At 47.4% G+C, this 24,840-nt stretch overlaps 1 protein-coding gene across 2 annotated transcripts in view; it reads right to left on the bottom strand.

Moving 5' to 3' along the window:
- The window catches only part of LOC143963466 (gamma-tubulin complex component 4-like), a 185,296-nt gene that overhangs the window by 39,056 nt on the left and 121,400 nt on the right, over window positions 1-24,840 (bottom strand). Inside the window, exons 15-18 of one of the 2 annotated variants that reach the window (XM_077473099.1) lie at window positions 21,802-21,980; window positions 21,619-21,681; window positions 13,903-13,974; window positions 8,237-8,904 (exon numbers count right to left, since the gene is read on the bottom strand). The exons of the other annotated variant lie outside the window; for it this stretch is intronic. Of the exons in view, the coding sequence (XP_077329225.1) occupies window positions 8,327-8,904; window positions 13,903-13,974; window positions 21,619-21,681; window positions 21,802-21,980 (892 nt within the window). The 3' untranslated portion in view covers window positions 8,237-8,326. Of the gene's footprint in view, window positions 1-8,236; window positions 8,905-13,902; window positions 13,975-21,618; window positions 21,682-21,801; window positions 21,981-24,840 lie in introns of those variants that run through there. 2 annotated transcript variants of the gene reach the window in all.

The raw sequence follows: 24,840 nt of genomic DNA, 5'->3' as shown, positions 1-24,840 counted from the left end.
CTCTTCTGCTAGTGATTCCGTTGCCGACCTCTGCCTGCTTACCGACACCTCTTCTGCCTTCCGTTACCATCAGTCTGCTTACCTTCTGACCCGGACCGTCTGACTCTTCTCCAGCCTGCTGCCAGTTCCAACCTTCGGTCTCTGAAGCTACTGCCTGCATTTCTCAGCTTCCAGCAACCCGCAGTCCACTCAGCCTTCAGAGGGATCTCCGCTCTTCTACCAGCTCCAGCGGCTCTATCCAGCAGGCCCTCCTACCCACTGTGCTCTCGAGACCGCTGTTCCCATTCCAGCGGCTCCTGAACCAGCGCTGTAAGAGAGGTCTCCTCCTACAAGTCGGGCTCCACATCTGGACTCTAACAGTACGAAACAGCCATGACTGAGCCCGCAGGAGAGACCTCTCCCATGAAGGAGATCTGCACGCACCTGTCGGCCCTTACCCAAGCGGTAAAATCGCTTCAAGATAGCTACGCCAGGCTTGAAGGACAGGTCCAGGACCTTACAGATACTGGTCACATGGCCTCTGCTCCTGCCTCCTTATCGGCACAGCCCGTCGCCTCACCATCCGTTGTCATGCTTCCACCTGAACCAAGGGTACCCATTCCGGAAAGGTTTTCTGGGGATCGAACCAAATTTCGGGCTTTTCGGAGCGCTTGTCAACTCTATTTTGCCCTACAACCACGGACTTTCTCCCTGGAAGCCACGAAGGTAGGATTTGTAATCTCCCTCCTACAAGGAGAACCGCAGACCTGGGCCCACCGTTTACTTGAAGGAGATTCACTCGCAACCTTCTCTCTGCAATCCTTCTTTGAGGCCATGGCTCAGCTTTACGAGGACCCCCAAAAGACTGCCACGGCTGAATCTGCTCTGGTTGCGCTCCAGCAGGGCCGCAGACCGGCTGAGGATTATGTCTCGGACTTTCGACGCTGGAGCGCAGACACGGAATGGAATGATGCGGCTTTAAGGCATCAATTTCGCATGGGGTTATCTGAAGGACTTAAGGACGAACTGGCTCGAGTCGGTATACCAGAAACCCTGGAGGCCCTGATCTCCTTGGCAATCCAGATTGATCGCCGTCTCAGGGAGCGAAGATCAGAGCGCTCCGCTCAGCAAGTCCGTCCAGTCTGGATGACAGCGAGAGCCCCAATGCCTGCTTCTCGCTATGTATCTCCGTCCAGCCCTATTCCGCCCTGCACGGCTCCTGACACCTCCGAGCCCATGCAATTAGGACTACTGCGCCCCGCTTTGCTTCCAGAAGAGCGTGCACGTCGCCGGCAGCAGAATCTCTGCCTCTACTGCGGTGGTTCGGGTCACTATGTCTCTAATTGCCCTGTCAAGACAAGTAAGTGCCTACCTTCTGCTTCTACCAGTCTCTCTGCATTGACTGCCAATTCAACCCACCTTGCTGTTCCTCTCTCACTACAGCTCCAAGGAAGGACGGTGACAGTCAACGCTATCATTGACTCCGGGGCATGCCGCTGCTTCATAGACTCCACCTTTGCGGGCCGACAGGGCATCCCGTTACGAGGCAAGGCTCATGAACTCTCAGTTTTTCTGGCCGATGGGTCTAGCATCAGTTCTGGAAAGGTAACTCAAGAGACTCTCCCTCTACCTGTCATTATCTCCTCTCAACACAAGGAATTCCTGACGTTGGATGTCATCTCCTCTCCAATGTTCCCAATCATTCTGGGCATACCCTGGCTCCAGGCCCACAACCCCTACATCAATTGGGTTACCAGAAAAGTCACATTCCCATCTTCCTATTGCTTGAAACACTGCCTAACAGATTCCACCAAGCCTTCCGCCACCCTTTTATGTGTAGACTCTGATCAAGACCTACTGCAGACTGTGCCCAAGCACTATCATGACTTTATTGATGTGTTCAGTAAAAAGGGAGCAGACACTCTGCCTCCTCATCGTCCCTATGATTGTCCGATCGAACTCCTCCCTGGGGCCGAGATTCCTTTCGGACGCATATTCCCTTTATCAGAAAAGGAGCAGGGGGCACTGAAGACCTACTTGGACGAGAACCTAGAGAAGGGGTTCATCCGTCCTTCAACTTCCCCAGCAGGGGCTGGAATCTTTTTTGTCACTAAAAAAGATCAGTCCCTCCGTCCATGTGTGGACTATAGAGACTTAAACAAGATTACGGTTAAGAACCGCTACCCCTTACCCTTGATACCCGAACTCTTTCAGAGACTGAGATCCGCTAAGATATTCACCAAGTTGGATCTAAGGGGGGCGTATAACCTAGTTCGCATCCAGGCCGGGCATGAATGGAAAACAGCCTTCCGGACCCGATTCGGTCATTATGAATATTTAGTGATGCCCTTTGGGCTCTGCAACGCCCCGGCCACATTTCAACACCTAATCAATGATGTGTTTAAGGATTTCCTCGACGTGTTCGTGATTGTCTACCTGGACGACATTTTAATATTTTCCAACTCTCTTGATCAGCATCGAGAACACGTCCGTAAAGTCCTGGACCGCCTTCGCCAGCACCGACTCTACGCAAAGGCTGAGAAATGCGAATTTGAGTTACAGAGCATCCGATTCCTGGGACTAGTGATCTCTCCAACGGGTATCAGGATGGATCCCCAAAAGGTGTCTGCTGTACTAGATTGGCCAGCGCCTCTGGATAAGAAGGGTGTACAACGCTTCATTGGTTTTGCGAACTTTTATAGAAAGTTCATAAGAGACTTTTCAGCTATAATTGCGCCCATCACGCAACTGACCAGACAAAACTTCCGCTTCTGCTGGACTCAGGAGGCCCAGAGTGCTTTCGAAAGACTTAAAAAACTCTTCACGTCCGCCCCAATTCTCAGCCATCCGGACCCGTCTCTACCCTTCATCCTCGAGGTAGACGCCTCTGAAGTGGCCGTAGGAGCGGTCATCTCCCAACGTCAAGGCAACAAGGACCTAATGCATCCCGTGGGGTTCTTCTCCAGGAAACTCTCTCCCGCGGAGAAGAATTACGACGTAGGCGACCGAGAGTTGCTCGCCATTAAGGCCGCCTTGGAGGAGTGGAGATACCTATTGGAGGGCGCTGCTCACCCGGTACTAATATACACAGACCACAAGAACCTAGAATATCTACGGTCTGCCAAGCGACTGAGACCCCGACAAGCCCGCTGGGCCCTGTTCTTTTCACGTTTCTCCTTTCACATCACGTACCGACCCGGATCGAAGAACGTGAAACCGGATGCGCTGTCACGGATGTATGACAATCCTAAGGACTCATCTGTTCCTGACACCATTTTACCTGCCGGGAATTTTTTACTTTTACAGCCTGACCTCCTCTCTCTGATCAGAGAAGCATCCTCTGACTCCTCAAGACCCCCCGGAATCACCTTAATGTCCAGAGATGGCTTGTTCTGGAGGGGAAGTCAAATTTTTGTCCCCGAGAATGTCCGAGTTAAGGTGCTGTCCCTTCTTCATGACCACCCACTGGCAGGCCACTTTGGGGTCCGTAAGACCCTTGATCTGGTACAACGCACGTTCTGGTGGCCCAATTTGAAGGACTTTTGCGAAAAGTACATCAGCTCTTGCCCCGTCTGTATCCAGAACAAGACACCCAGGAACCGGGCTTGGGGACTGCTGAAACCCCTACCTGTACCCGACAGACCCTGGAGAATGATTAGTATGGACTTTATTGTCGAGCTTCCATGTTCTGAGGGATGTTCAACTATTTTTGTGGTTGTTGACCGCTATCCAAAATGGCCCACTTCTCACCCTTAAAAGGCACCCCATCTGCCGTGGAGACTGCCCACGTGTTCATTAAGGAGATTGTGAGGCTACACGGGATTCCAGCGAATATAGTCTCCGACAGAGGAGTGCAGTTCACTTCACGCTTCTGGAGGGCCCTGTGCGAGATCCTGAAAATTGAGCTGGCACTGTCCTCGGCCTATCATCCCCAAACCAATGGGCAGACAGAAAGGACCAACCAGACTCTTGAGCAGTACATTAGGTGCTTCACATCATTCGTACAGAATGATTGGGTGTCCCTGCTGCCTTTGGCAGAATTTGCCTACAATAATGCTTGTCATTCGGCCACCGGTCAGTCCCCTTTTTTCGCCAATTATGGCTTTCATTTAACCTTTTTGCCTGATTTTCTTCCAGAAACCTCAGTTCCAGCGGTCCAGAAGACAGTGGATTTCCTCAGCCACAATAACCGGGTGTTGCAGGAAGCAGTGGCCAAGGCCCAGGCAGACAGTAAGAGAGCCTTTGACCGGAGAAGAAGAGGGGAACTGATCCTACAACCTGGCGACCAGGTATGGCTTTCTACCAATAACATTAAAATGGCTTGTCCCTCCAGGAAGCTTGCACCTAAATTTATGGGACCATTTCCGGTTAAGAGGAAAATTAATGAAGTTTCCTACGAGCTAACCCTGCCTGAGTCGCTTAGGATTCATCCTGTGTTCCATGTGTCACTGCTGAGACCTGCCACCCCTGATCCCTTTCCTGATAGAGGAACTAGACCTCCAGAACCCATCTTAGTGGATGGAAACGAGGAGTACGAGGTGGAGGCCATCCTCGATTGCAGAAGAAGACAGGGACGCATCCAATTTCTGATCAAATGGAAGGGATTTGGGCCAGAGAACAATTCCTGGGAACCAAACAGCAATATCCATGCCAGGCGGTTAATTCACGCATACTTGTCTGCCCATCCAGAAAAGAGGAACCTGTTGGGCATCCGGAGGCTGCCCCTTGGGAGGGGGCAATGTCAGGAACTTACCAGCAATAGACAGGTACAGCTGCGTGCACACAGGCGTCGGCGTGTGTCTTCTGCGCGTTCGCGTACGCGTTCGCGTGCGCGTTCGTTTACGCGTTAGTGTGCACGTTCGCGAGTGGCGTTCGTACGCGCGCTCGTCCACGTGGTCGTGCGTGGCGTGCGTGCGCTCCTTCCCGCCACTGAGCGTTTAAAGGACTCTCAAGTGCGCCGGTGCGGCGCTGTTTCGTCTCAGCTTCCGTGTGTCTGAACATCTGATCCTGAACCCGGTTACCTTTGAATACCTGATCCTGAACCTGATTACCTGCTACCGTTATCGACCCGGCTTGCTTGACTTCTCTGCCTTCTCCAATCCCGACCCGGCCTGCCTGACCTCGAAACCTCTTCTGCTAGTGATTCCGTTGCCGACCTCTGCCTGCTTACCGACACCTCTTCTGCCTTCCGTTACCATCAGTCTGCTTACCTTCTGACCCGGACCGTCTGACTCTTCTCCAGCCTGCTGCCAGTTCCAACCTTCGGTCTCTGAAGCTACTGCCTGCATTTCTCAGCTTCCAGCAACCCGCAGTCCACTCAGCCTTCAGAGGGATCTCCGCTCTTCTACCAGCTCCAGCGGCTCTATCCAGCAGGCCCTCCTACCCACTGTGCTCTCGAGACCGCTGTTCCCATTCCAGCGGCTCCTGAACCAGCGCTGTAAGAGAGGTCTCCTCCTACAAGTCGGGCTCCACATCTGGACTCTAACAATGGCTCAAAAGTGATATGGTCCAGAAATATTTGGACAGAATAAAGGTGGATAAAGCACCTGGACCTGATGGCATCCACCCACGGATCCTAAAAGAATTGAGCTCTGTAATCTCGAAGCCATTGTATCTAATTTTTAGGGACTCATTAATGACAGGAATAGTACCACTGGATTGGCGCAGGGCCAATGTGGTGCCTATATTTAAAAAGGGAACAAAGTCTTTACCAAGTAATTATAGACCCGTTAGTTTAACTTCTATAGTTGGGAAGATACTGGAGGGATTAATAAAAGACCACATAGACGAGTTCTTGCAGGAAAAAAATATTTTGAGCAACAGACAGCATGGATTCATGAAAGACAGGAGTTGTCAGACAAACCTGATTTCTTTTTATGAGGTGGTAAGTAAAACCTTGGACAGAGGGGTGGCGGTGGACGTGATATATTTGGATTTTGCAAAAGCGTTCGATACAGTTCCCCACACACGGCTCATGTGTAAGGTAAAGTCTACAGGTTTGGAAACATCAGTTTGTAGATGGATAGAAAACTGGCTTAATGACAGAATTCAGAGAGTAGTGGTTAATGATTCTTACTCTGAATGGTCTAAGGTTATGAGTGGTGTACCCCAAGGTTCAGTGCTGGGACCCTTGCTTTTTAATATCTTTATAAATGATATTGGGTCTGGGATCAAGAGTAACATTTCCGTCTTTGCAGATGACACCAAGCTATGCAGTGCAATAACGTCCTTACAGGATGTCACCAATTTACAAGCCGACCTGGATGCTCTGTCAAATTGGGCGACTATGTGGCAGATGAGGTTTAATGTTGAGAAATGTAAGGTTATGCACTTGGGGGCTAAGAATATACATGCATCATACACGCTAGGGGGAGTACAACTGGGGGAATCCATAGTGGAGAAGGATCTGGGGGTTTTGGTAGATCATAAGCTCAATAATAGCATGCAATGCCAAGCTGCGGTTTCCAAAGCGAGCAAAGTCCTTTCCTGTATTAAGAGAGGTATGTACTCCAGAGAGAGAGACATAATTTTGCCCCTGTTCAAAATCATTAGTAAGACCTCATCTGGAATATGCCGTTCAGTTTTGGGCACCAGTTCTCAAAAAGGATATCGGGGACCTGAAGAAAGTGCAGAGAAGGGCAACCAAACTGATAAGAGGCATGGAGGAGCTCAGCTATGAGGAAAGATTAGAGGAACTGAATTTATTCTCTCTTGATAAGAGGAGATTAAGGGGGGATTTGATAAACGTGTACAAATATATAAGGGGTCCATATAGGGAACTTGGTGTCGAGTTATTCACTTTACAGTCAACAATGAGGACAAGGGGGCACTCTTTACGTCTAGAGGAGAAGAGATTTCATCTCCAAATACGGAAAGGTTTCTTCACAGTAAGAGCTGTGAAAATGTGGAATAGACTCCCTGCAGAGGTGGTTATGGCCAGCTCAGTAGAGTGCTTTAAGAAAGGCCTGGATTATTTCCTAAGTGTACGTAATATAACTGGGTACTAAAATTTATAGGTAAAGTTGATACGGGGAAAATCCGATTGCCTCTCGGGGGATCAGGAAGGAATTTTTTCCCCTGCTTTAGCAAATTGGATCATGCTCTGCTGGGGTTTTTTGCCTTCCTCTGGATCAACTGTGGGTATAGAATTGGGTATAAGGGATGGTATATTTATTTTATATATATATATGTATATATATGTGTGTATATATATATATATATATATATATTATTTTTTTATTTTTGGTTGAACTGGATGGACTTGTGTCTTTTTTCAACCTGACTAACTATGTAACTATGTAACTGGCCCTGAATACTATCACCATAGTAGCATACTACGTTTTGTTGTAGAACAAGAATTGTAAAAATAAATATTGAACAGTGCAAAACATTTCTAATTTAGGTACCTACCAGAATGGGCAGGTGCTCGACTTGGGCCTGTGGATGAGACTTCATCATGACAGACACATACAAGTCGAAAACTTCACAGGTATGTATTAACCATACACATCTTTTAGGATGTATGAATAATGGCAAACTTGTATGTAGGGATGCACGATAGCAGTATTGGATACGAGTAATTTATCTGTTTATCTATGCTTGTCGTCAATACCAAAGACCATTCAGGTGCATCCAGGTGCTGTTAGAGAGCGTGATGCTGGCTTCACAGCTTATCAGGAAGCCAGGCCTCCCAGATTCTTGATTGGCAGGGAAGCCGGCGCCAAGCTGCCTCGTGGCACCTGGACACAGGTAATGGTATTTGGTATTGACGAGTACAGATAAAAGATTGCTCGTATCCAATACCAGTATACATACGTGGAGGGAATCTCAAGTGATGCATGTTCCTTTTAAACATAAAATAAAGACAGCTGTATAGAACACTTTTCAAGGTCATTATATGTTGTAGTCCAAAGTTTCAGTAACATAAATGGAAATAGTATTAGTCATCACGACTATTTCCATTTCTGTTACTGCAACTTTGAACTACAACATATAATGATGCGGAAAAAGAAAGAGAATACTAAGGTCAGTGAGGCAGTATAATACCTAGCTAAACCTAAATGAAGTTGTTGGTGATAACTGGCAAAGATGTTCTTTTAACTGTTTACATTGATTACCATGTGTGATAGCATGTGAGTTTTTATTAAGCAACCAGCTATGTAATAAAGTATACAATGTCACATAATGATCAATATCTAAGCACTAAAGTATGCTTTTATTAGGCAAAAATAATTTGCACAAACGTAGAAAAAAAATAAAAAATATTAACACGTATACATATATGCAACTATTAACAAAAAGGTGAGCTGAGCTGCCTTGGGTCCTGGAACAGAGGAAGAACTAGCCCTCAGATTCCTGAAGGAGAGGGTTCTCTGCTGCTCTGACTACTAGCAGACGAGCTCCCAGGCAATGGAGCATTGTGCCTGGAAATTGCTTCCATCAAAGAGAGTCTCAAATGCTCCATTGCCTGGTTCTGCTGTTGGTTTACTCGGGCCAACATAATCTCCATATGGTCAGTCTGTTGCCTGGCTGCAAGTTGAATGCTCCGGGTTAACCTCCTGATGTCCCGTGACATCCTTCTATTGTCACTTGCCAGACTCTGAAGTTCTCTGAGGAGCCTCTGATGGACTGCATCAGGGACAGTTGCTGATCCAGGCGGTACAGCAGTAGATGGCAGTGCCATCTGGGTACGAGGGGGCAACAGCTGTGGCTGCTCCTGTAGAGGCACACCAGGGGCAGCATCAGATGGTGGCAGGATGCGGGAAACATGGCCCGTGGCCTCCTCTGGCCATGGGGAGAAGACAGGAGTCTGAGGAATCACAGGGGTCAGCTCTGGCTCATTCTGGAGCTCAATGTCCTCGCAAATAAGGACAGGTGAGCAAGGCAGGCTGCATTGCGCTCTCCCCTCTGACTGGTCTTGTTGATCTGAAATAGACGAGATAGCCAATGTTGATGATAGCATTCAAAGAAATAGATTTCTAGACATTAGAATAAAAATAATTATTTTACTTTTTTTTTTTTTTTTTACCCTGTCCTTTAACCACTTTCAGACCGGACCATTTTGCTGGTAAATGACCAGAGGTCTTTTTACACTTTGGCACTGCGCTGCTTTAACTGGTAATTGCGCGGTCATGCAATGTTGTACCCAAACAAAATTTGCGTCCTTTTCTTCCCACAAATAGAGCTTTCTTTTGATGGTATTTGATTGCCTCTGCGATTTTTATTTTTTGCGATATAAACGTAAAAAGACCGCAAATTTTGAAAAAAAATGATATTTTCTACTTTTTGTTATTAGAAAAATCCAATAAACTCAATTTTAGTCATACATTTAGGCCAAAATGTATTCAGCCACATGTCTTTGGTAAAAAAAAAGTCAATAATTGTATATTTATTGGTTTGCGCAAAAGTTGTCACATCTACAAACTAAGGTACGTTTTCTGGAATTTACGCAGCTTTTAGTTTACGACTGCCTATCTCATTTCTTGAGGTGCTAAAATGGCAGGGCAGTACAAAACCCCCCCAAATGACCCCATTTTGGAAAGTAGACCCCCTAAGGAAATTGATAAGAGGCATGTTGAGCCCATTGAATATTTTATTTTTTTGCCTCAAGCGATTGAATAATGACAAAAAAAATTTTTTTTTTTTTTTTTTACACAAAGTTGTCACTAAATGATATATTGCTCACACATGCCATGGGCATATGTGAAATGACACCCCAAAATAAATTCTGCTGCTTCTCCTGAGTACGGGGATACCACATATGTGGGACTTTTTGGGAGCCTAGCCGCGTACGGGGCCCCGAAAACCAAGCACCGCCTTCAGGCTTTCTAAGGGCGTAAATTTTTGAGTTCACTTCTCACTACCTATCACAGTTTTGAAGGCCATAAAATGCCAAGATGGCACAAAACCCCCACAAATGACCCCATTTTAGAAAGTAGACACCCCAAGCTATTTGCTGAGAGGCATGTTGAGTTCATGGAATATTTTATATTTTGCCACAAGTTGCGGGAAAATTACAAACTTTTTTTTTTTTTTTTTTTTTCACAAAGTTGTCACTAAATGATATATTGCTCACACATGCCATGGGCATATGTGAAATGACACCCCAAAATAAATTCTGCTGCTTCTCCTGAGTACGGGGATACCACATATGTGGGACTTTTTGGGAGCCTAGCCGCGTACGGGGCCCTGAAAACCAAGCACCGCCTTCAGGCTTTCTAAGGGCGTAAATTTTTGAGTTCACTTCTCACTACCTATTACAGTTTTGAAGGCCATAAAATGCCAAGATGGCACAAAACCCCCACAAATGACCCCATTTTAGAAAGTAGACACCCCAAGCTATTTGCTGAGAGGCATGTTGAGTCCATGGAATATTTTATATTTTGCCACAAGTTGCGGGAAAATTACAAACTTTTTTTTTTTTTTTTTTTTTTCACAAAGTTGTCACTAAATGATATATTGCTCACGCATGCCATGGGCATATGTGAAATGACACCCCAAAATAAATTCTGCTGCTTCTCCTGAGTACGGGGATACCACATATGTGGGACTTTTTGGGAGCCTAGCCGCGTACGGGGCCCCGAAAACCAAGCACCGCCTTCAGGCTTTCTAAGGGCGTTACAGTTTTGAAGGCCATAAAATGCCAAGATGGCACAAACCCCCCCCAAATGACCCCATTTTGGAAAGTAGACACCCCTAAATTTAGGGGTACACTAGTGAGACTAGGTAATAAATGGCGGGTGCCCTGAAACTATAAAAAAATAACTAACCAACCAGCGTCACCTGTAACAGTTATATGGTGATCACTGGTGAAAGGGTTAACTAGGGGGCAATCAGGGGGCTTTATGCGGTAGTATATGGGGGTCCCTGGCGCTATAAAAAGCTGCGGCGAACCTAAATACCTACCTGCCTAACTAGCGTCACCTGTGACACTAATACAGCGATCAGAAAAACGATCGCTTATTAGGCTGGGTTCACACTGGAGCGATGCGGGAACGCCACGAATGCGCGGCGGGTTCCCGCATCGCATGCCTCCCGGCGGCAGTTCACACTGCCCTATGCGAACTGCTGGGAGTGTCAGTGAAATGTTACTGACACCCCCAGATCAGTTCGCATATCGCAGTGCGATCTGCAAACTCGGATCGCATGGTGTGAACACCCATGCGATCCGATTCTGCTGCGGGCCAAAAAAAGGGTCCCGTGCGAATTTGCGGCGGGTGCGGTGGGTGCGGCGAATGGCTGAACTCGAATCGCACAGAGATCGGATGTGATTTGCACTGCAGTGCGGTGCGAATCACATCCGTTCTCAAACCGCTGCAATGTGAACCCAGCCTTAGTGACACTGGCGACGGGGGGTGATCACGGGGTTAAACCTTTATTGGGGGGGTTAGGGGGGTACCTTAGAACTAAAGGGGGCTAACCCTAACTGCCCTAACAGTTATTAGTCACAAATGACACCCGCCGGGTGATCAGGGGGTTAAACCTTTATTAGGTAATAAATGGCGGGTGCCCTGAAACTATAAAAAAATAACTAACCAACCAGCGTCACCTGTAACAGTTATATGGTGATCACAGGTGAAAGGGTTAACTAGGGGGCAATCAGGGGGCTTTATGCGGTAGTATATGGGGGTCCCTGGCGCTATAAAAAGCTGCGGCGAACCTAAATACCTACCTGCCTAACTAGCGTCACCTGTGACACTAATACGGCGATCAGAAAAATGATCGCTTATTAGGCTGGGTTCACACTGGAGCGATGCGGAAACGCCGCGAATCCGCGGCGGGTTCCCGCATCGCATGCCTCCCGGCGGCAGTTCACACTGCCCTATGCGAACTGCTGGGAGTGTCAGTGAAATGTTACTGACACCCCCAGATCAGTTCGCATATCGCAGTGCGATCTGCAAACTCGGATCGCATGGTGTGAACACCCATGCGATCCGATTCTGCTGCGGGCCAAAAAAAGGGTCCCGTGCGAATTTGCGGCGGGTGCGGCGGGTGTGGCGGGTGCGGCGGGTGCGGCGAATGGCTGAACTCGAATCGCACAGAGATCGGATGTGATTTGCACTGCAGTGCGGTGCGAATCACATTCGTTCTCATAAACCGCTGCAATGTGAACCCAGCCTTAGTGACACTGGCGACGGGGGGTGATCACGGGGTTAAACCTTTATTGGGGGGGGTTAGGGGGGCACATTAGAACTAAAGGGGGCTAACTCTAACTGCCCTAACAGTTATTACAGTCACAAATGACACCAATGCAAAAAAAAAAAAAAAAAATGACATTGGTGTCACTGTGACTGGGGGGCAGGGGTAATTGGGGGGGTGATCGGGGGGTAAAGGGGGGGTGTGAGTGTGCCTGGCATGTTCTACTGTGTGTGTAGAGTGTTGGTGCAACTCACCGATCCGCTCTCCTCCGTGTCGGAACGAAAACTACCGACACGGAGGAGAGAATACATCACTTCCTCTCCTGTGTTTACATTACAGGAGAGGAAGTGATGTCACCGGGGATTTCCATTCGTCGAGAGCGATCGCGAGGGGGTGGCCATGAATGAATGGCCGCCCCCTCATCCCGGATCGCTCTCGACGGAATGCCGACCGCCGCAGGCACCGGGGGGGGGCCCGATCGGGCCCCCCACCCGCGGGCAGGCAGGGACTTATATATACGCCCATATGCCTGCCCGTGCCATTCTGCCGACGTATATCGTCGTGCGGCGGTCGGCAAGTGGTTAAAAAACAAATACATTTTGTGCCATATATATTCCTATTACAAGGAATGTAAACATCCCATGTAATAGAAAAAAAGAATGACAGGTCCTCTTTAATGTGAAATCTGGGGTCAAAAAGACCTCAGATCTCCTAATTACACTAAAATGCAATACTAAATGTATATCAAAAGAATTGTCATATCCCCCCCCCCCCCCCCCCAAAAAAAAAAAGCCCCTTTAAGACAGGAGGGCAGAAGTGGACCTGATCGTCTCCACTGCTACTGGTAAGCGGCAGAGGTGACTGGAGCGTGGTGGGCCTCTCATGTCCCTGATAAAAGTGAACTTGCGGCAAGTCCACCGCAGTGACCACTTTTATCTGAAAGAGGACTGCCCGCTGAAGAAGATACCAGCCATAACAATGGTGGTCCTCTTCAAACAGCCGACGTATAACTGTGGCGTGTGGTCCTTCCTTAAGTTGTTAAGGGAACAGGTTTGTTTTTTGTAGGTTAACAAATGCTTTAAAGAAACATATGTTTGTTTTTCTTTTCATTATATAGCAAATATTTTATTTTTGCTACTCTTTTTTAAGTTCCATCCTAGTTACTGGTGGCCGATTGTAGTGGCGGTCGGATACTAAGATCAGATGCATTTCCAAATATTGTAGTAATAGAATAAACAATTATAGGTTACAATACTAACAGTGGGGTCTATTTACTAAAGGAAAATACACTTTCCACTACAAGTGCACTGTAGATCTGAGGGGGACATGCAAGGAACATAAAAAAACAGAATGTTTGCTTGTACACGATTGGATGATAAAATCAGCAGAGCTCCACCTCATTTCAGAGTTTCTCCTCAGATTTACAGTGACTGCACTTCTGGGGAGGACATCCCCTCCGGCTGTTTGTAATAACAGACAAGCGGCTGCTTAGCCATATCGGTTGTTAAAAAACGGTACCGGGTGATGTCTGCCGCTGCAGGCATCACCCCAGTACAACTCTTTGAAGCACTATATTGGTAAGTTTGTCAATGATAACGATTATTAAAAAAAGTGGCCACCAATAATCGGTCGACCCCTAGTTTGAGGTGTGTGTGTATGAACTTAAAAATGGATGGTTGTTAAATAGCTTTTTATGTGTTTTATAGTGCTTGTTTGTAAAGTGTGGATGATGATGGTGCCTCCTGTCCTGTTTCTTTATATTGGCAGCTTGCGTATTCTACTCACGTTGGGGAGTAATGTGCCGCTGCTTCCTGACAGTAGCTGACGCTGAAGGGTCCGGGATATGGCTCACGCTTTCTGTTAAAGATAGAATAAAAGAGTTACGGTAAACACTTCTGGACCAAGCCTATTTCTGTCAGTTATTGTTTACAATTTAAAATCATTATTTTTTGCTAGAAAATTACTGAGAACCACAAACATCATATATATATATATATATATATTTATGGTCCAGAGCCCTCTGACCGATACCGATAAGGATAACAAACAAGGTTAACATAAACTCGCTTACTTGAAATGGACCTGAAAGTGTGCCCTGGTCCGACGTACGGTATACCAAAATAAGGGGGCATACCTTAGATAGAGAAGTGGGTGATAAATGAAATGAATATGAATGGAGTGAAATGAGTACTCTCATGAGGAGTATAACGCTTGAGAAATGCCCTGAAAAGGGGATGGGTGGGTGGGTATCGCGCACCGGAACCGACGAGGAGGAAAGGCGAACGGGCTGGTTATATACACCACCGGGCTCCTCCCATAATTTCAGGCCACCACACTGGCCTTTCTATTTATGGTCCAGAGCCCTCTGACCGATACCGATAAGGATAACAAACAAGGTTAACATAAACTCGCTTACTTGAAATGGACCTGAAAGTGTGCCCTGGTCCGACGTACGGTATACCAAAATAAGGGGGCAAAAACATTCAGGTAGGGGTTGCATTCTATTGATTCAAGTTTGTTACTGGGTGAGCTCGACAAAGGCCTGGGCCATCTCCACTAGCGGATTGGGTATGAAGCGGGCGAAACAGGTGGACCTCCATCTGCCCAACTTCTTGATAATGTGGTCCGGAACCCCTTGGCGGGATGCTGTTGAGGCTGCTCCGATACGGAATGAATGTCCGGAGTAGTAAGTAGGATAGAGGCGAAGGATACCTAGGAGTATCCTGAGATGTTCCATAAAGCGGGCAGCGTTCAGAGGCTTAGTGTGAAACGGCAGAAGCGGACTAGTACTTGGTTGATCAGCCAAAAGGGGCAACGAGCGGTGAGAATGGCGACCGGGTACCAGCGGCTGTTGGACTTATAGAAGTGAATGTCCGTACCCGAGCCAAGCTGCTGTGTCTTGGAGACTGCTAAGTATAAGGCGGAATGGTCTTGTATCGGACCAGGTGGTGCTTGCACAGCATGCGTGCTGTGAGGCTACTACAAGTAAACTCGCTTGGCCGTAAGAAGCCGTAGAAGGCCGAGTGAATGGCTGCTTGTAAATGACACTAATGTGGAGACCGAAAAGGTGCAGTGGCCAGGATATCTGACACATTTCTAAACGTCTCCTGTGATAGGCAGTCGTCTGGTGCCGGCCATCGGCTGGCGCTTCTGGATACCGCACATAACAGCCTGAACGGCATGGTAAATAAGGAGGGTACGGTAGGGTCCTGGTGGGAGGTGAAATGTTATACACCGGTCAGGTATAGCCGGATCGTATTAAAGGATAACGCCAACTGCGAGTGGCAGAAGGAAATGAAGGCTATGACTTGCCTGACACGGGACGTCTCTGTGCTGTGATACGTGACTAAGCGATTAAAGGCCCTCCAGGCTGACTGATAGGCCTTGAGGTTATTTGCGGGAAAGGGAGTGATCAATGAGTTGGGTAGCCGCTAGGAGGTGAGGGGCTAATCCAGGGTCAGCTGAGACCAGTCCGGGATAGCTGCTGATGTTGATCCGGCTCCAGGTACCTGAACGGAAAACGAGACAAGGTTAAAGCGGGAGAGGGCGTCCGCTGCCTGATTGAATTTACCGGGGATAAAGGAACAAGGATGTTGAACTGAAACAGCAACAAGAGCTGGACCAGTCGACGTAGGAAGGACATAACAACAGAGAGGACGCCTTGGCGCCGCCAGGAATTGCCAGTAACTGGGGAGGCCAGGGAGCTGCGAGCCAGAGGTGGCCAAAAAACAGCCGCAAGCCCGTGGAGGCCGCTGCGTCGGTCATCACCTGGGGAGAAAGGGAAGACACAGAGGGAATGAACAGGGAGACGCCATTCCCAAACGATAGGAATTCCTCCCGCAAGGCAAGGACTGCTATTGCCGCGGGATCCAGGCTGAGGACTTGCTCTGAATCCTGTGAAAGGGACAGTAAGACCAATAGGCGTGACACAAAGGCGCAACCCTGAGGGATGATGCGCATAGGGAAACTCGACATGCCGTGTAGGGACTGTAGGTGTCTATTGGATGACTAGACAGGGGAATATGCGAGGATATTATATGCCCCTAAAGACGGTAGTTGTGATGGGCGAGCGTCTGCCGTTGGCTATGGGCTGATGCCTCTGGATGCCTCGCAGTGGGGATCTTGCTGTATGGGCCGAATGACAGATGGCTCTCCGTGCACTGTAAGGATAAGAAATGCTGAACGCTGGCTAGAAATAGCCTGGGCGTGCTACAGGAAGAAGCCAGTTGCGTGTGTCAACATGATCCTGGTGCGGGACGGGAGTTGAACTCAAGTGTCCTAAGGAAGAGACGAGTAGGCAGACAACAGTGAGTGGTTTGTAAGAAAAGCCACAGGAGACGAGTGGCCAATTAAGTGCTGCTGAAAATGACGTGTAGCCAGTTCGTGTGCCACTGAGAACGTGCTTGCCAACGAATGATTGCAAGAAGTTATGCTCAGTCGCGAGCCTTGGTATGACCAAAAGTGTGTTAAACGTGTGCTTGCGACAATTGCCCGGGAGTTTGTCCCTGGAGATGTGTACGTAGTGACTGCGAGCCATTCGTGTTACCGCATGTGCACTGCGAAGACTGCAGGAGTTGTGCTTGAATGTATGTTTTGGACGCGTGCCTGCAAGATGTTACCCAGGATGCGTGCTTGCTATGATTGCAAGATGTTATGCTAGGATGCGTGCCTGCAACTAATGCAAGGAGTTATGCCGGGACTCGTGCTTGCAACGATTGCAAGGAATTATGGTAGGTCACATGGGTAGCCAGGCCGGAAAGACAGAAGTCCATCCAGTCCCACCACAAATCAAAATAAATAAGGTATCACACAACCCGACACACCCAATTCTACGCCCGCAGCTGATCCAGAGGAAGGCAAAAAACCCCCAACTGAGCATAGCCCAATTTGCTACAGCAGGGGAAAAAATTCCTTCCTGACCCCTCGAGAGGCAATCGGATTTTTCCCTGGATCAACTATACCTATAAATAAGTACCCCGAAATACAACGTACCTTTAGGAAGGTATCCAGGCTTTCCCCAAAACAATCTATCGCGCAGCCAGAAGTGCCTGCCAACAATGATTGCCATGAGTTGTGCCTGGACATCTGTTTGCAACGATTTGCAAGAGGTCTATGCTCGAATGCGTGCTTGCCATGATTGTAAGAGGTCTATGCTCGAGTGCGTGCTTGCCATGATTGTAAGAGGTCTATGCTCGAGTGCGTGCTTGTAATGAGTGCAAGAGGTCTATGCCCGAATGCGTGCTTGCAACGATTGCAAGGGGTCTATGCTCGAATGCATACTTGTAATGAGTGCCAGAGGTCTATGCTCGAATGTGTGCTTGCGATGACTGCGAGAAGTCTATGCTTGAGTGCGTGCTTGCGATGATCGCAAGAGGTCTATGCTCAAATGCGTGCTTGTGATGATCGCAAGAGGTCTATGCTCGAATGCGTGCTTGCAATGATTGCAAGAGGTCTATGCTTGAATGCATGCCTGCAATGAGTGCCAGAGGTCTATGCTCGAATGCGTGCTTGTAATGATTGCGAGAAGTCTATGTCTAGATGCGTGCTTGCCATGATTGCAAGAAGTCTACGCTTGGATGTATGTTAGCAACGATTGCAAGAAGTCTACGCTTGTATGTGGAGAAAACGACGAGACCCGCCTAAATGAAGCTGTGTTTCCCTTCCGAGGCAACTGATAATGAAATGAGGCCGAGGAGCAAGGCCCCCGGTAGGCGTCCAAACATTGAAGAATCAACTGGACCCAAACCGGGAAGCGGTATGTGACAGTGAAGTGAGAGAACCTGCCATGACAGAGATCCAGATCGCCATGCCACAACTTGCGACCGAGCACGAAATGGATTCTGGAGCATGTACCGAAATGAGGCCATTCCTGGGGCACGCCGAGACGAATTTGGTACACAGATGTGACTATTCGTATCGGAACGTGATAGGTGAAATGAAATGAAAACCCATGACAAAGACAAGAATCAGAGGACGAGCCCATGAAGCAAACAGATGAATCCTGTCTTTGGAGCATGTACCGAAATGAGGCCATTCCTGGGGCACGCCGAGACGAATTTGGTACACAGATGTGACTATTCGTACCGGAACGTGATAGGTGAAATGAAATGAAAACCCATGACAAAGACAAGAATCAGAGGACAAGCCCATGAAGCAAACAGATGACTCCTGTCTTTGGAGCATGTACTGAAATGAGGCGTAGCAGCTGGGCACCCCAGAACGAATCAGTGCATAAAAAACAAAATGCGACGTGATTCGAATTGGCGCGTAATAAGTGACAGAAATGGTATCCCATGACAGAGACAAGATTCAACGACTGGACTGATGGTTACAACAAAGAATCCGTCCCTGGAGCATGTACTGAAATGAGGCGTAGCAGCTGGGCACACCGGGACGAATCGGTGCATAAATAAACGCAACAGGATTCGAATCGGAGCGTAATAAGTGACAGAAATGATATCCCATGACAGAGACAAGATTCAACGACTGGACTGATGGTAGCAATAAAGAATCCGTCTCTGGAGCATGTACTGAAATGAGGCGTAGCAGCTGGGCACACCAGAACGAATCGGTGCATAAAAATGCGACAGGATTTGAATTGGAGTGTAATAAGTGACAGAAATGATGTCCCATGACAGAGACAGGATTCAACGACTGGACTGTAGGTTACAAAGAATCCGTCTCTGGAGCATGTACCGAAATGAGGCGTAGCAGCTGGGCACACCAGGACGAATCGGTGCATAGAGGAATGCGACAGGATTCGAATTGGAGCGTAATAAGTGACAGAAATGGTATGCCATGACAGAGACGAGAATCAGGGACCGTGCGTGAACCTGCGAGTGATTCAGTCTCTGGAGCATGTACAGAAATGAGGCCGAACCCTGGGGTACTTCAAAGCGAATCGGTGCACCAGAGGTGCGACAAGATTCGCGCCGGAGCGCGACTAGTGACAGAAATGATTTGAAACGGTAGAAATGACTGGGAGTGAAATGATTTGACATGAGATGAAATAAGATACATAACATAACTGCATGAATGAAGAGACATATATTCGAACTGGAGCAGACAAAGCGAAACGTGCGGACTGCTTGCCTTGTCGTAACAAGCAGTCGGCTGTGAGTCGAACGATTCGACCGATACTAATAGAAATGCTCGGGCAGACGAATGGTTTCGAATGCTGTACCTGCGAATGAATCGCCTGACGTGGCGTAATCGAACGTGTCGAAAAGTGATAACGACTACATCGAAAATAGAAAATAGTGACATGCGTACGAGGGCCACAGTAAAACATTCGATTTAAAAGAAGCGAGCGGGTCGTGAGTACAGGGAATGTTGACGGTACATCGAAATACATAAATTGAAAAGGGGATGCCGAAGCCAAACCTGCGACAGCCGGCCCAACGTGTAACGACAAATTCGATGGGTACGACGACACTCCGACGGCGAAACCCACGGACGCTGATGTACGGGAAAACGAATAACGCGGGAACTCACGAACAGGCTCGCTGCATCTGATCTGGATAGTCGGCCCTTGATGTCTGACGTATCAGATATCGCGCACCGGAACCGACGAGGAGGAAAGGCGAACGGGCTGGTTATATACACCACCGGGCTCCTCCCATAATTTCAGGCCACCACACTGGCCTTTCTATATATATAAAAATGTGTATTTGCACAGCGGCCTTTCAAAAGCAATTTTTGGTGAAAAATTTACAGAATTAAAAAAAGAAATTTACAGTAAATTTATTTAGCCCAATTTTTTTGGAATATTGTGATAGTCGATGTTACTCAAAGTAAATATATATCGAACATGTTATGGTTTAAAATTGCAAACACTCTTGGAATGGCAAGAAACTACGGTACTTGGAAAATCGCTATAGATGAGCATGGGATTTTTGTTTTACGATTACCAGTTTAGAGTTACAGAAGAGATCTTTTGCTATAATTATTTCTCTCAATGTGAGGATCGCGGCGATACCTCACAAGTGTGATTTGAACACCATTATGGGCACTTTCAAATAATTTATTTTGTTCTTATTTGTTTTGTTTTTCCAGTTTTACTTTTAAAAAAATCCCATTCCCCAAATCCCTCCTTTGCATGTACAAGTATTCAAAAAGCAAAAATCTGCATATTTGAATACTGTGGACTTTTTCATATCGTTGCCATTGACAGCTATGTAAACAAGTACGTAACTTCTGAGTTACTACATTGGAGACTCGATTGAAGCCGATTCTGGCTTTGTTTGCGACTCTGGCATGCCGGCGGACGTGCCGTCTGGTCGCTCCAGACTGGAGACCCGGGCGAAGTGGTGGAAAGCGGCAGGCGGGGGCTTGTCGTATCCTCTCCCACTCCTTATGATGACAGCTGAGCAGCTTCGGAGCCGCATCGGTTGTTATCATAGCAAAGCCAACCACCAGATCTAAAAAGAGGTACCGGGGTGACGGCTGCAGTTGCTTATCACCCCGGTACAACCACTTCCTCAAAGCGCTGTACAGATTACATTATTTTGCGTGAAGTGGTATGCTACAGGACTTATTTGAGCTTTATTTTTTTTATTCCCTTGCACAGTGTGCCATTTATTGGCTGAGAACAATCAGCTAATCTCTCAGCCAGAGAATGGACGGCAGAGGATTGTCACCCGGCTTCGGCAGCACAGCAGAAGCCAGATGCCATAAATCTGACTTCATAACAAAAAAGGATCCTAGCAAGTCCCAGATAAGAGGACAAATCATTGCTAAATTGTGCTTTGACAGCCCCTCCTCTTTTATTTCTCAATCCCATTCTTACATCAGTTTCCTCAGTCCCCTGGCATATCACAATCCCCCTTCACATCACAATTTACAGTAGTGTTCTAAACCTCCATTCACAATGGTATCTTAATCTTCTCCGCCACCTTCATAGCACCTCCCCACAGCTTTGTCCATTGCCCTCCTTCACATCACAGCCCCCTGCAACTCTGGCTCCCTTCACATTACACAGCACCCTGCATCTCTGGGCCCCTTCAGATTACACAGCACCCTGCATCTCTGGGCCCCTTCATATTACACAGCACCCTGCATCTCTGCCAGTTTCCCATCTTAACCTCACAGCTCTGCCCCTGTCAGAATACAGCCTCCACAGCTTTGCCCCTTGCTACCTTATTTGGAGACACAGCAGCACTGAATAGTGCGTAGGAGCGGGAGGTGCTGAAGTTAACCAGCCTGCCTGCCTAGCAACCAATCACCTGCTGGTTAACTTGGAAAGTTATCTTCAAAAGCTCTGTTCTTGCCCAATATTCAGAGCTGCCTTGTCTCCCGCTGTGTCTCCCGCTGTGTCTCTGGCTCAGTGTGAAGAACTGCACATAAATGGCTGGACTGTGGCGGTCTGGATGGCACAGTGTCTCGGTATGCATTTAGCCCACAGTCCGCCATTTAGAGATGTCTGCTTTAAATATTAAATAGATGTTTGTTATTATGTTTATTTATTATTATATTTGCTTTGTGTTTATGTTAGGTACTCACCACTGCCAGAATATTGAGGGCAGGACCTTGGAGCTGATCCTTCCACAGATGACGTTGCTCGATCTGCAAAACATGAATGTAAAGTAAAACGTAAGTCTTACATGCATAGTCATAAAAAAAAAATATATAGTGAGCTGGAAACAACATATAACAGCAATATATGATATATTTTATTTTACTCACCAGCTCTCTGATGCTCGGCTGGACTCTTTCTGCTGACTCCAGGGACATCCTCGTCTGCAAGCAGGCCATCTCTCAGCTCTGCCTCCCACTGTCTGAAGACCACAGCCTTTCCTCTAGTAGACTGGGCCAGAAGATGCTTCTCCATCTTTTTATTAACGGACGCCCGACAATCATAAAACCTGCAAATGAAAAAACATAAGATATAGTATAGTTAATACACGTTACAACAATATTATTTTTATTTTACATGTTACTTTTCTGTGTCTGTGCCAAATAAATAAATGTGTTACGTTCAAATCAGTTTATTGACTATATTGTGTATTTTTCACATATATGTGGTGTTGTAAGAGTGATATAATATTTGAATAATTGCCTGTGCCTGACACAAGAGGTGGCCCTGCGAACCTTGGAGACTGCATTCACTGAGTCCCGGACTCGTTCCCAGGCTGCTCTCTTTGCCGACGTTGAGACATTTAGGTTGAAGAGTCTCAGTTTGTCTCTGTTCACTGCAGCAACAAATGCAGAATTCTCCTCTAGGGTAAATACGGGTCCCCTTGATCTTCCCTGTCTCTTGGTTCGCTGGTGATGCTGCAGGTCGGCGTCAGAAATCTCTTCTGATGTAGGGGGGGACACTTGCCTCTTTTTTTGGACATACACCCGCTCCACTCCACCTCCATGGTCATGCCCTCTTCTATGCCTTGGCTCCACTCCACGCCTCCGTTCACCTCCACTCTTCCTCTCCCCTTCACGCCTCTCCTCTCCTCCAATCCTCCTCTCCCCTCCCTGCCTCCTCTCCCCTCTACGCTTCCTTTTCTCTACTCTCCCCTCCACACCTCCTCTCCTCTCCTCTTCCCTCCACGCCTCCTCTTCTCTACTCAACCCCCCACTGATCCTCCTCTCACCTTCACTCCTCTCCCCTCCACGCCTCCGCTCCCCTCCACGCCCCTCCTCCCCTACACTCCTCCTCTCCCCTCCATGCCTCTCCCCCGCTACACTCCTCCTCTCCCCTGAGTCCCCTCCACTCCTCCACTCCCCTCCACGCCCCCCCTCCCCTACACTCCTCCTCTCCCCTCCATGCCTCCCCTCCGCTAAACTCCTCCTCTCCCCTGAGTCCCCTCCACTCCTCCACTCCCCTCCACGCCCCCCCCTCCCCTACACTCCTCCTCTCCCCTCCATGCCTCTCCCCCGCTACACTCCTCCTCTCCCCTGAGTCCCCTCCACTACTCCACTCCCCTCCACGCCCCCCCTCCCCTACACTCCTCCTCTCCCCTCCATGCCTCCCCTCCGCTAAACTCCTCCTCTCCCCTGAGTCCCCTCCACTCCTCCACTCCCCTCTACACCCCCCCTCCCCTACACTACTCTCCCCTGAGTCCCCTCCTCCACTCTTCCGCTCCCCTCCACTCTCACTCACACCAACAACTCTCATACCATCACCAACATTCTCACTCACAAGTCTCACACGTCCATTCTCACTCCCAGACATTCTAATTTCACCAAAAGCACTAAACCACACAAAAACAAACACAAATCTAACAAGAAAACTCTGCTCTGCTCTCTGCTCCTCCCTCGCCACACCACTATACAACCTCTCAAAATGGCATACAGGGGCGGAGACTATAGCCACATGTCAAAAACGAAAGTAAAAAAATTGAGATTTCGAATAGTTACGAATAACCGCGATGTATTAGAAAAGTACGAATCGATTCGAAGCACGCAGCACCGCAGCGCCACTGTCAGACGTGTAAATTTATGAATCAACGTCAACGAACAGAAAAGTTTACGAATGTACGAATCCATTCGAAGCACGTTAGACAGCGCCGTCATTGTGTGAGAGATTACAAATCAACAAACAAAAAAAAAAGTTATGAATTTACGAATCCATTCGAAGCACGTTGGGTAAGGCAGCGCCATTGTAAGAGAATACGTAACATTACAAATCAACGAACAAAAAAAAGTAATGAATTAACAAATCCATTCGAAGCACGTTAGGCAGCGCCATTGAAATAATTTCTAATCATGTTGAAATCATTTCGAATGCGGTTGAAATATTTTCGAATGTGGCCGATTTTTCGAATTCGGTCGAAAACGAAACGAAATCCGAAAACGAATTTAAGGAAGTTAACGAATGTAACTAAAAGAAATTAATGATTTACCGAATTAAAACGAAATGAAACTAAACAAATTTTTTCCTTTTGCACATGTCTAGAAACATACAGTATCTCACAAAAGTGAGCACACCCCTCACATTTTTGTAAATATTTTAAATATATTTTCAAGTGGCAAAATTGAAAAAAATTACACTTTGCTACAATGTAAAGTAGTGAGGGCCAGTTCACACCACATGCAGTCTGAGTTTTTTTTCTGCATCAAAAACGCATGGAAAGTAGGTTATATGGTTTTCAATGGCATAGTTCACATGAGTGCTTGAAGTTTCAGTACGTTTAAGAGAAAAAAAAAAAAGTAGTAGAACATGCTTCATTTTTCCTGCACTGGAATGCTGTAAAACACATCAAAAACACACTGGAAGGCATCAAAAACGCACTGGGATGCACATGTCTTTATTTAAGGTTAAGAGAAAAAAAAAAAGAGGAAAAAAAACAAAAAAAAAAAAACGCACTGGACTGTATCAAAAATGCGCATGCAGAAAAGCATCTGAAACGCATCCGGACTGCGTTTCTATGGTGTGAACTGGCCCTGAATGTACAGCTTGTATAACAGTGTAAATTTGCTGTACCCTCAAAATAACTCCACACACGGCCATTAATGCCACCATTATTTTGCAGAAATGCCATAACCCTCTTGGGCATGGAGTTCACGAGAGCTTCACAGGTTACCACTGGAATCCTCTTCCACTCTTCCATGACGACATCACGGAGATGGTGGATGTTAGAGATCTTGCACTCCTCCACCTTCTGTTTGAGGATTTCCCACAGATGTTCAATAGGGTTTAGGTCTGGAGACAAGCTTGGCCAGTCCATTACTTTTGCCTTCAGCTTCTTTAGAAAGGCAGTGGTCATATTGGAGGTGTGTTTGGGGTCA

This window comes from Lithobates pipiens, unplaced genomic scaffold, assembly GCF_037356315.1.
Source record: "Lithobates pipiens isolate NorthernLeopardFrog02 unplaced genomic scaffold, aLitPip1_a1.2 Scaffold_8, whole genome shotgun sequence".
NCBI lineage: Eukaryota > Metazoa > Chordata > Amphibia > Anura > Ranidae > Lithobates > Lithobates pipiens.
The sequence above is the reverse complement of the archived record's forward strand: the minus strand, read 5'-3'. Positions and strand labels throughout refer to the sequence as shown.